At 38.6% G+C, this 12,046-nt stretch overlaps 1 protein-coding gene across 1 annotated transcript; it reads left to right on the top strand.

Moving 5' to 3' along the window:
- Positions 1-1,434: 1,434 nt before the first annotated feature.
- On the top strand, positions 1,435-10,008 carry PHAX (phosphorylated adaptor for RNA export). Its single transcript, XM_010017601.1, has 6 exons — positions 1,435-1,546; positions 1,870-1,943; positions 2,609-3,228; positions 5,652-5,772; positions 7,636-7,719; positions 9,632-10,008. The coding sequence occupies exons 1-6, from the start codon at positions 1,435-1,437 to the stop codon at positions 9,899-9,901; spliced, it is 1,281 nt and encodes a 426-aa protein (XP_010015903.1). The 3' UTR covers positions 9,902-10,008.
- The last annotated feature ends 2,038 nt before the right edge of the window (positions 10,009-12,046 follow it).

The following is a 12,046-nucleotide window of genomic DNA, read 5'->3' as shown; positions in this document are numbered from 1 at the left end:
CTCCTCTGGTGGCCTCTTGTTTTTTTTTTTGGGGGGGGGGGGGGCCTGCTGGAAGGCTGCTATGAGGTCTCCACACAGCTTCTCTCCTCCAGGCTGAACAGCCCCAACTTTCTCAGCTTGTCTTCATATAGAATACTTTTTAAATTAAAGGTTTGTATTTCATAACATGATAAAATTAGTTGAAGACCTCTGTTTTCTGTTTGCTGTTAGGAGGATGAAGAAATGGTGCTATAATGTTGGTGAAAGCAGTAAGGTTAAATAAAGGTGTTTATTTGGGGTTTTTTTAATCTCACCTTAAACTAAAGGAAGAGAGCCTATTTCTAAAAATCTGTGTCATGGTTTAAGGGGAAAAGGAAAACAATAAACACAACTGATGCACAGTACAATTGCCCACCACACACTGTCCAATACCCAGACCGAACCGAGCAACGATCTGGGCCTTCCAGGTGACTCCCCCCAGTTTCTATACTGGGCATGACGTGCTGTGGTATGGAATACCCCTTTGGCCAGTTTGGGTCAGGTGTCCTGTCTCTGCTTCCTCCTGGCTTCCCCTCCTCCCTGGCAGAGCATGAGACTGAGAAAGTCCTTGGTTGGAGTAGACATCACTTAGCAACAACTAAAACCATCGGTGTTATCAGCATTCTGTAAGCTGAAAATGCAGCACTGCACCAGCTACTGATGAGGAGAAAAATAGCTGTTAGAGCTGAACCCAGGACATCATGGGATAGCATGTAACTTTAGGATAGGAAACCAGTTAGGGAAGCACTGGAATTGTGAGTAATGAAAATTCTTACCGCAGATTAGCACAGACAGCATGGCCAAAAGTTTCCAGCAATTGGCAATAAGAATTTTGGGTTATGTTACTTGTGGTGCTTTTGCAGGTTATGCAAATTTGAGCAGGCTTGGCTTTAATATTTTAGCTTATTTGTCAGGTGTATGGGGAAAGAGCATTTTGTGAGTATTTTTATAGCAATGGGACTTTTTTTTTTTGTGAAGTATGTTGAATCTTCATGGGTTTTGTCCTAATTAATTAAGAAGCCAGTGAGTCTGTGCTTTGTTGGCTTAAAGGAAGCAAACCCCAATTTGTCTGTAAGGTACTACTGTCCTCAGCTGATGATGTGCTGTCCTAATTGAACCAGAATCGCAATGCACTGTAAGCCTCTCAAAGTCTGAGCAACATCCAAGTTTTATGGGTTTGGTTTTGGTTTTTTTGGTCATTTTTTCTTCTTGCTTGAGTCTCTGGGAAGACTGTTTTGGTTGCAGATGTCAGGGCCTGACTGGAGAAAACCCCAGTGCCGAACCCTGTTTCAGTTCATGATCCCAAGAGCGAAATTAAGATTCAAACAAGGTCAAGTACCATAACTGATCAGTTGGTTTATTACAAAAAGACAATTATTAATAAAGGGGATAGCGATAGGACAGATAGGAACAAGGATGGAAATGAAGCAAGAATTCAGGGTGCAGAGAGAGAGAGTCACCACCATGGATCCAATGATGTCCCAGGGATCCATCATTGTTGGTGGGATTCCTTCAGGGTTCATAGTCGGTATTGGAGCAGTGTCCCACAAGAGTCTGTAGTAGTTGTCGGAGGTGAGTGTCCTCATGGAGTTGTCTCCTGGAAGGTACCCCTGGAGGTGTCCTCATGGAGTTACCCTTATGGCAGTGTTTCATGGAGGGTGTCCCTCAGGGTCCATTGTAGTCGTCGGTGAAGTGTCCTCATGAAGGTGTCCTCCTAGAGTCATCCTCATGGCAATGGCCCTCTTTCGTGATTACTTTTTCCACCTTTTATAATGAGTTGAGGGGGAGTACCTCTGTTCTTCATGTTATGTATTGCATATTCCTGGTGGACCAGTTTCCCTGGTCTTGCAGTGAGCTCTTCAACTGCATGTGTCTGCACCAATTCTTGGGATAATGGTCAGCAATTCCTCACACCAATCCTCAAGGTAATGATAGAGGTAATGGTCGGAAGAGTCTTATCTCAGCTCTTTCCCACTCATCCCTCAGGCAATGGACAGTGGAGTCCCTGTTCAGCTCCTCACACCCTTCCCGCAGGCAATGGACAGTTGAGTCTTATCTCAGCTCTTCCCACCCATCGCTGAGACAAAAGATAGGTGGAATTCCATCTCAGCTTCTCATGCCAGTCTTTGAGACAATGACAGGGTAGTCTGATTTCAGATGAGTCTCTCACAGCAGATCACTAGTTTTGACCCTTTTCAGACTATGGAGACAATAATGTCTACACTGAAGCAAAAAATAAAAGGTAAATTGCTGTGGTGTTTGCCTTTTTAAATTTTTTAAAGTGCTGTGCATGTTGTGTCTTTGTCCAATTTGGGAATTCTGATAGTTTTTCCAGTCTCATAATAATTTTAATTTCATTCAAAGAAGATGATGTTAAGTAGATCAGTGACTCCGGATACCTGTTTTATATAGCAGCTATGCTGTCTTTCATGTACTAGCATTCAAAATACAGCAGTTTCATAGGATATCCTGTTAACTCTAGTCCAAAAGATCCTCCTAGAGGACTGCCCAAACAGTCACGAGTGACAATAAAGTTTACAAGTTAATTACAAGAGTAATAAATTAATGGACATTTACTTTTTAATTCCAGAATTCATTTGATGGCAAGGATTTGGGCAGACCATTCCAGAGCAGCATTTCATCATGTGCACCAAGTGTTCCTTACCGGACAACCAAAAGTGTAGATTCAAGTGATGAAAGCTTTTCTGAATCTGATGATGACAGCTGTCTGTGGAAACGAAAACGACAGAAATGTTTCAACTTCCCTCCTGCTAAATCTGAGCCTTTTCAGTTTAGCCAGAGCCACCAAAAACAAACTGCTCTAGGTGGCAAGAAGGTCAACAACATTTGGGGTATGGTGCTCCAGGAGCAGAATCAGGATGCAGTGGCTAATGAACTTGGGATTCTAGGCATGGATGGTAGTATTGACAGAAGCAGGCAGTCTGAGACTTACAATTACTTACTGGCTAAAAAGCTGATGAAGGAAGCTCAGCAAAAGGAGGCAGAGACTTTAGATAAAGAACTGGATGAATACATGCATGATGACAAGAAAACATTGCCGGCAGAAGAAGAAAATGGGCAAAGCTTTGTTAGACGGAAGCGGCCTATGAAAGATAGACTAGGTGAAAGACAAGAAATGAAATACAAAGGAAGGTATGAGATAACAGAAGAAGATTCAGAGGAAAAAGTGGCAGATGAAATTGCTTATCGGTGAGTTTAGTAACAGCATATCTTCGCTTCTATAAGTATTGGTAAACTGTTGGTGTAAAAGAAGAGGGGGGAAAATAACTTTTAAATATGTAAGATGGCATTAACATTACAAACAGCATGAGTGCCTTGTGTATGTTTCCAAAATCCTGGGATTAAAATGCAGCATTACGGCTAGATTCTTGTAGAAGCATCCAGTAATACTGTCTAATTTTTTTTTTTTTCTCTTTAAGAGCTACCAGAATGCTTTGTTATTTGAGAACAATGGCAAGGAAAAATATTGTTTCTCACAGTACAGATTTAGTAGTGGCTTTTTTAGGAAATAACTTCATGAGCGAAAATGTGTGTTGGGAGTTGGACACCAGTAAACGCCTTCTGTGGTCACCATGAAAATCTGGCTAAGTTACAAAACCTTTGAAACTGTAGATTACTCACTGTGTAGTGTTTTGGAGAATACTATTTCTGAAATACATAAATTCTTTATATGGAGCATGCTTGTCTGAAGAAAACGTTTTGCTGCTGTTGTAATGAAGGGCTGTGCTGAGGTTAGACAGTAGCACTGAAATCAACTTGTTTCTTTCTGTGTTGTGAAACTGAGCTGTGGTTCTGTGCTCATTTATGGAAGCCATTGTTGGGGTTACGGAGTTCTAGCCGTATGCACGCTTCCACCATCCAATTCTTTTCACAATCCTATTTAGTCATTGTACATGAGCTGAGTTACAATTTAACTTACCTGTCCAAAAGCCTGTTGCTTTATTCCCTCCCCCCCCAGATGCTGAAATACAGCATTAGACAATTGTTAATGCTGTTGTCAGCTCTCAGTATCTTCTCATTTATGATTTTGAGAACTTTGAGCATGTTTCTTGTAATAAGCTTTTCTTTGCTCTATTGAGCTTCATCAGAGTAGGGCAGAAGCCTCTCTTTTCCTATTTTGTAATAGTAGTGGTGCTGAACTGCATCAGTAGGATTGTGGTTGTACATGTAACAGCACTGTTCTTTCATCTGTGCTGTGCCATCTGTGCCTGCATTCATAACTTGTTGTGCTGGCCCAGACAGTGAACTAAAATCAAAGAGTTTTTCTGGCCATGTTATGCCATTTTTTGCCCTTTACCTCGTTCAGTTCTTGTTGGAGTGCAGAGCTGCTTGTTAAAGCACACATACAGGAGGATTGTGCAGGGCCAGAATAAACGCTGTCTAGGTGGGGATTTGATCATTTAAACTGCTGCTGCTAACACAAGGTCTGTTTAACCAGCTTCCTAAGGAGTCCTGGTTATCTTAAAGTTCTCTGCATCTTTGAGAAACATTTGCATCTCTTCCAGTAAGTCACAATTTAGAACTTGGTCATATAAAAAGGTTGGGCAATCCTTTTCATGACTGGGATGATTGTCACTAAAATGTGAGGTTTAACATTTAATTTCAGGTAACTTACACAGTTGAAGCAGTTGAAGGTAGCCTGGCTGATCTAAGTAGTTCCTCACACCTGTGTTCAGACACCTTCTGTATGCAGTTACTGTAGCACATGCAACTTTATAGCATTGTAATGTCACTTGAAGGCTAGACACTGGTCTTCAAGAAATTTTGGTAACGATAATGGTCTACTGGTCCCCAAAGTGTAAAACCACTGAGCTGTGGTGCTTGGGACTGAAGTGCTTAGTGAGAAGCTTTGTCATTTAAAAAAATGAGAATTTAGCATATGAACTCTTGCTCTGGGCAAGTGGTATTGATTTGTGGGCTTACAATGTTTTCCAATGGGAGTGTAAGTACCTTGGCACAGAGAATTGCTGCTACATAAGCCTCTTGCTTCATGCAGACTGACAACAGAATTTTCTGTGTGAGGACATCTTTACTAACAGAAGAATACAATTTAACTTGGTAATACTGCAGTTTTTTTCTTGTTTGTATTTTATATGTTCTCTTGGATTAATCAACAGTCTGATTTTGGTTTTTATTATGTAGGTTCGTCTGAATGGCATGTGATACAGGGGAGCTTTTACACTTTCTGTTGTGTCCGAATAATTGTTATGTAACTGTAAGCTCACTGTAATTTTAACTGTTATATGCACAACAGAATTTAATACTTTAATTTCAGAGATTTATATAGGTCTTTGCAGTTTCTTACTTGGTTTAATCTTTCACACATCTGTGGGAGAAAAACAGTAACTCCAGGGCATTTTCACTGGGGTGAAAAAAAAAAAAAGAAATGCATGCTTTAGGAAAAAATATCCCTCAGAAACTCAGTACTTTGAAATCTGATTCAAAAAGCCATTGAAACACATTTAAATGTACAGACCTTTAATTTTAGCACAGGTTTATGTTTCACATAATGAATTACTCATTATGGAACTTCAGTGGTCCATTTTACTCAAGAAATTATACTGACAATAAATGTATCTTTTTTTTATTTTTTTTATTCCCCCTCTTCCCAGCCTTTGTGAGCCAAAGAAAGATTTAATTGCCCGGGTGGTGAAAATAATTGGGAAGAGGAAAGCTATTGAACTGCTTATGGAAACAGCTGAAGTGGAACAAAATGGTGGACTGTTCATAGTGGTAAGAAAAACGTGGTGTTGTGGGTTTGCTGGTGGGGGGGACACGCACAACACAACTTGCAGAATATTTATGTAGTACTGTTGCACAGCTTTCACGTTGGCAAGGTTCTCACGCAGTTTCATGGCCTTCCCTCGCCATGGAGCTCATGTAACAAATACTAAGGTAACCATCCAGCAGGATTTGAGTAAACAGTAGGATGAATGAACCTGGGAATTGCCTGACTTTTTTGTACTGAGATTAGTATCTGATTTGCAGTTACAACATTGTATCTGTTACTCTGCTTCCCCTTGGGATCTGTCAGCAGAGAACTAAGTGGGACGGATTCTGAAGCTTGAATAAAAACCTATAATGTTAGGATCCATGTGAAGCTCCTGCCACATTTCTTCAGGAAGTCAGGTGGATGTTTGGCATCACCAGCCTATCTACTGGGTTAATCAGCATGCCATCAGAGGTCACCGAACTCAGCAGTGAGCATTTCTAATGTCATGTTTGAAGAGTAACTTTCAAAAGGGAATTGTTAGCTTTATTAGAGAACCTTTGGCTTGTGCATCAGTAGAGCAAAACTGGGTACTGAGTTCTGTTAAAAATCATGGTAAAAATTCTCTACTTGGAATTTCTCAATATACTGGGGGTTTCTTATTTTTAACTAATGAGCCTCAGTGCAAAAGTTCATAAGGAAAAAAATGAGGGAACTAGTAAGAACTTTCAGGTATTTGTTTATAATTTATCTTTTAAGTTCCAGCACTAGAAGTAGAGAGGAAGAAGGGGGAGGATAAAAAATAAATTAAAAACAGGAAAAAAACCCAAACAAACAAAAAAAAAAAAAACCACTGCACAAAAACCACCCCCAGAACACAACAACATTAGAGCTACCAGATTATTTTAGAAGTAGTCTATTGTCTTGAAAGATTAAAGTACTTACTGACAAGCGCTTACCAAGGAGATGAAAGGATGCCACTCCTGGTGGCATAGGTTCCTTTGACGGTGGATCAGAGTATGCTATTTGAAAGGCAGATCATACTGTTTTTCTTGGTTGGGAATTTGTGCTGATAGCAGATGCTGCATACTATTATCATCCTGTTTCAAGGACATACTTTAAGAATTACCTTCTCTGTTCTTAGAACTTTTGGATTTTGTTTTACTTTGTTATTTAGGAGAAAGAATCGTGTTTAGTACAATATCAGAGCAACTTCATATACTCCAAAAGGTAGTTAGGTAGTAGTATGATAATTAGTGCTTATAATTTACAAAGGTTTCAAAGCTTCAGTCCATTTATGCTTCATGGTATATGCATATTGCACCACTGCTGTTACACTAAAACCTGTTGAAGCATGGAACTAATGTGTTGTGCTTCTTCCCTAAGCAGAAATGCAAAATCCTGTAGATACACAGATAAGTTGTAGAATTGCAGAGTTCAATTAAAAAAAAGTGATCTATGTAATTTTTATTAATTTTTGATGTTTTACTGGTCTTATGTCCCAGGAATGTTGTGAATATTTAACCTACCATCTACATTATTGTATATCGTTGTGATAGTAGTTGGAATACTGTTCACATTTTGTTTCTTCACTGCCAAAATCAGTTTTGGTATGTAGCTGAACAGTTTGGTATTATGTTCTAGAGCAAACTTTTTGCAACCTCATAATTTACCTGTCCAAATGTACCACACTGGTTGTTGACCTTTTTATTACTCATTCAGTCAGAAATAAAACATAGCCAGGGTTGGTTTTATGTAAAAACTAACCCAGCAGAACTTTTTTTTAATTGTTATGTCTCAATACAAATAATCGTCTTAGATGCTTTGTTTATATTGACACTTAAGTTGTAAGCTTGCTATTACTAATTTGCTCTTTCTCTGTTAAGAATGGCACTCGGAGAAGAACACCAGGGGGCGTTTATTTAAACCTGCTGAAGAACACACCTAGTATCAAAGAAGAACAAATCAAGGTAAAATTGTCAACAAGAGTGCAAATGATTGTGCAGAGGTTGTTTTGGTGTTTGTTTTTTTTTTTTTTCCTACTGGCAATGTTTTGATTTAATCTCTCACCTTCTACCACAATTAACTCTATATTGCAAAGAAACCAGCTTTTCATATTCAAAATTTATGGGGGGGTGGCCTGGGAAGATGAATTACCATTCACACTAGGTGGGGGGGAACACCTTTTACATGTTATCAGTCACAAACACCTGTTGAGGGTGGTGAGAGTGTAGAATCTGAAGAGATGAACACTGGGTTTTTCTTTAGTTTATATATATTTTACAGCAATGATATCTGCAGTTGTATTTCTCTCTTTGGAGCTCTGTGCCATTGTGCGTGAATTGAACAGTGTTCTCTTAATAGAACATTTTTTTCCTATATAGCTCCTACAGAGTGCCAGGCAGTATTTCCCATTAAGTCAAATACTGGTCTGAACTTTGTCTAAATTGCTCACTGGCCTCATCTATGTTCTCACCAAAGTAGCTTTGTCAGCTTGTAAATATTATTGCCTTTCCTTTTAAGGTATGAAGCAGACTGAGATGGTATTTTCTTCATTAACTTAAAACAGCTTGGTTGGATTTTTTTTTATTTTTTTTTTTTTATTTATTTCTTGGAGGTTTGGTTGGGTTGGGTTTTTTTTGCATGATATTTGCAATTTCATTGAAGTTTTTGATGAAAGAAATACTTACTTTGCTACAGGTCACTACTACAGGTCAGTCTGCAAGCTATCCTAGCCTCTTGTACGGGGAATTGAGAAACGAATCAACATAAACTGTTGATATAAATAATGTGATTGTCTTTTTATTTTAAAAAAACATTCACCTCTCTTACACCTCTTCCATGCCCTTGTACTTGTGTGTCTCATTCTTCATTTGCTGATACATGCAAGTGTTTAATGACGCAGCAGTTTTCACTAAACGAACTTCACTGATGGTATGAGACTTCGTTTGTCCTACAGACCTGTGGGAAAAGCATGCATAATCCTGTCATCGTAGAGGTTGTCATGTTTACCAGTGTCACAGATTTGCACATCCTTAACACTTGGCTTGCAGCTTTTGGGGAGAGGGAAAATAATAACCAGAGAAAGAGGGGTGTGGAGCAGTGTTTAGCTCTGCTACATTCCTTCAAATATAGAGGAAACTTATAACAGTCATTTTGCAGTAGAGAAGATGTTAATGGGGTTCACAACTGTTTGACAGTAAAGATAATGACATACGAACTCAAATTTCAGTTGTGGAGGAAAATTATTTCAAGTTGTCATCAAACATTTGGTCGTATTTCCTCTACAGGTCCCTCCATATGGCAGCATGATCCTCTGGTCTACCACCCATTCCTCCCAGTTCCGTATCACCAGCACACTTGAAGTGAAAACTTGGTGATGCTTATTTACATATACTATGAGATTGCTGAGAATATATGTAATAAAATGATTTATCATAGAACACCAGGTTGGAAGGGACTTCAAGGAATATATGGTGCAACCTTTCTTGGCAAAAGCACCATCTAGACAAGATGTCCCAGCACCTTGTCCAGCTGAATCTTAAGTGTCCAAATTAGAGAATCACCCACTTCTCTGGGGAGGTGACTCAAGTGGCTGATAGTTCTCATGGTGAAGAATTTCCCTCTTGTGTCCAGTTGGAATCTCCAAGTTACTGCCTGGGAGTAATATGTGCCCTTTTCCTTGTAAAAAGGGAATCTCCATCTTCTTTGTAGCCACCCTTTAAATACCGGAACATCATGATGATGTCTCCCCTGAGCCTTGTTTTCTCTGTGCTGAACAAACCCCCTTCTCTCAGTATTTTTTTTTTTTCCTATTTTACATTTTCTTTAGGAGACACTAATAGACAGAATATGCCCAAATCTGTTTTGTTCTCTTTCAAGGAAATATTCTACCTGGAGAACCAAAAGGAGTATGAAAACAAAAAAGCTGCTAAGAAGAGGAGAATACAAGTTCTAGGAAAGAAGATGAAAAAAGCCATAAGAGGGCTTAACCTGCAAGAGTATGATGATGCATCTCGTGAGACTTTTGCTAGTGATACAAATGAAGCTCTGGCTTCCTTGGATGATCTACAGGAGGGGCATCATGAAGCAAAGATGGACCCTGAAGATATTATTGAAATCGATAATGCTCATGATCTGGAGATCTTCTAGTTACTAATATTCTTGATAACAAAGTCTCTGTAAAACATGTTAAATTAGCTGGTTTATAATCCCATGGCTTCTTTTCATAACCTGCAAAAACATGGGAAATAATAGATGCTGAAGAATATCTAATAATTCTTAGCTAAATTTTACAGCATGAAAGATTCTAATTGTCCTATTATTTGTTTGCTGAGTCCTCAAAAAATAATTTTAAGATTTTTCTAGGTGACAGCTCTGCATCACCATGTTTCTTTTTTAGGAAATTTTTAGTCACATTAGCTATCTTTTAAATTAAAAACAGAATTAAAGCTATGTTTTAATCAGGTGCATCATAGTTCATTTGCTGAAGCTGGCAAAGTCATAAAGTGAGCAATACTCCTTGTTACAGTTGAACAGGAAAATCCAATATAAAGCTAGTCTTGATAGAAAAGATAGTGTGTTCCTATGTGCAGTGTGTTGGCAAGAATACCAGTGTTTATTGAATTACAGACCTGTAAAAACAGATTGGTTTGTGAAATAAATATAATTTTAATGGTCAGTGACTTTGGAAGAACAACCTTGTAAATAAGCACTGTTGAGCAGTGTATGTTTGAAACTTCTGCAGCGGTTTAATCCTCCTTATTATAATAGTAGCTTGAGCTTCCTCCTTGTTCTGTCTAGACTTTTTCTATAGGTGGACACACACACATCTTCAGTCTTTTTGTTTGAAAACAAATATAAGTGGATGCTTTCTGAGTAGTGAGGTTTTACTAAGCTGTGTTTCCCTCAAGGGTCTGTAGACTCCACATGCAGATATAAACCTTTTAACTTGCAATTCTTATTTCCATGCTTCTCATATACGCAGTAGGATAGTGTGGAGCTTGCAGAAGTTCTGAAGTTTTTAGTAGCAGATGTTTTGGGTTTTTTTTTTTCAACTTGATGCAGAAGACTGCTTTCTAAGTTCAATTGAAGACAACTCTTATGTTGAATGTAATTTTGGATATAGCTGAAAAACAAGTGCAACACTGACACGTATGATATCTAAAACACTTTGTCACTAATAAGTTGTGCTCTCTCTGATTAGACACTATTTTCCAGTATAAAATATTTCTGAAGTAGGAATGAATTCACTTTAAAACCTGTCAACAAGCATCTGTATGTAAATTTTGTGAACCAGGAGCCCTTGGATTTCAGAAGCAAACCATATCACTGAAACACCTAGTGAAGTTATAATGAACAATTCACTACTGTCAAGAGCTCTCAATCATATAACACATTCCATTCTGTGCTTCACTAAATTTAATTAAATATTGATTAAAGAATTTTGACTTTTCTGTGTTTTTATGGTCACAGGTGGGAGCTCCTTGGTGGTAGGAAGTTACTCACCAGACATGAAGCATGGCTTTGTTGGTAGTTGCTGAAATAACTAAAGGTTTTGATTTGTTCATTAACTTCCCTAGCAAACTTGTGATGGTCAGAGTACAGAACTGATAACTTAGGTATGGGAAAAAGAACTTCATTAGTTGGCAACACTACCATTTGATCATAGTTCTGGGAAGTGCTTGGAAATGTCTTAATTTTCTGGCTAGAATCAGCAAATTTTAGTGGTGGTTTAAATTTTTTATTGTTATGAATTTGCTACTAATGAGCTCTCTATTTTTTGAATGTTAATGCTTCGATATGTTGATTTTTCCAGGTAAAGAGTACCAAAACAATATGTGTCGTCTTCTTTGTAAGAAAAGGAAGACGACACAGTGCCCATTCCTCCTTTCCAGTGCCTGACTAACTGGGCTTTGCTTATCTTCTGTTTTTCCTCTTTTCTGTTTTCTTTCACTTTCAGCAGAGTTCCTGTGTATTGCTACAGATCTGGCTCTTTGTATCTGACACAGCTTGATGGAAGGTGTTGAGAGGAATTCAGTCATGGTTGTTTTCATCTTCCTCATCAACAGCTTTTCATTCCTGTTTTGTTTTGTTTGTTTGTTTTTTCTTTTCCTGAGAAACTACTGCAAGAGCAGGAAGCATGGGTAAGGCTGGAGGTTTTCTCTCCCAGCTCCCCCATGTTCAACACGTTCAGTCTGTCCTGAGCTAACGTGTAGAGATGGCAGCTCTGTGGTGCTTGTTAGTTGACTATGGCTTGTGGCTAAACTGGATTGTGTGGGGTGTGAATTGTCATCT

This window comes from Nestor notabilis, unplaced genomic scaffold (assembly GCF_000696875.1).
Source record: "Nestor notabilis isolate BGI_N333 unplaced genomic scaffold, ASM69687v1 scaffold4887, whole genome shotgun sequence".
Classification (NCBI taxonomy): Eukaryota; Metazoa; Chordata; class Aves; order Psittaciformes; family Psittacidae; genus Nestor; species Nestor notabilis.
The sequence above is the reverse complement of the archived record's forward strand: the minus strand, read 5'-3'. Positions and strand labels throughout refer to the sequence as shown.

What these genes read in the sequence shown, in the direction of transcription:
- PHAX (XM_010017601.1), top strand. Translation starts at nt 1,435, where the DNA reads ATGGAAATGAAGCAAGAATTCAGGGTGCAGAGAGAGAGAGTCACCACC. An exon ending in GCAGATGAAATTGCTTATCG is followed by an intron (nt 3,229 to 5,651) that starts GTGAGTTTAGTA and finishes CCCTCTTCCCAG; the next exon opens with CCTTTGTGAGCCAAAGAAAG. An exon ending in ATGGTGGACTGTTCATAGTG is followed by an intron (nt 5,773 to 7,635) that starts GTAAGAAAAACG and finishes TTCTCTGTTAAG; the next exon opens with AATGGCACTCGGAGAAGAAC.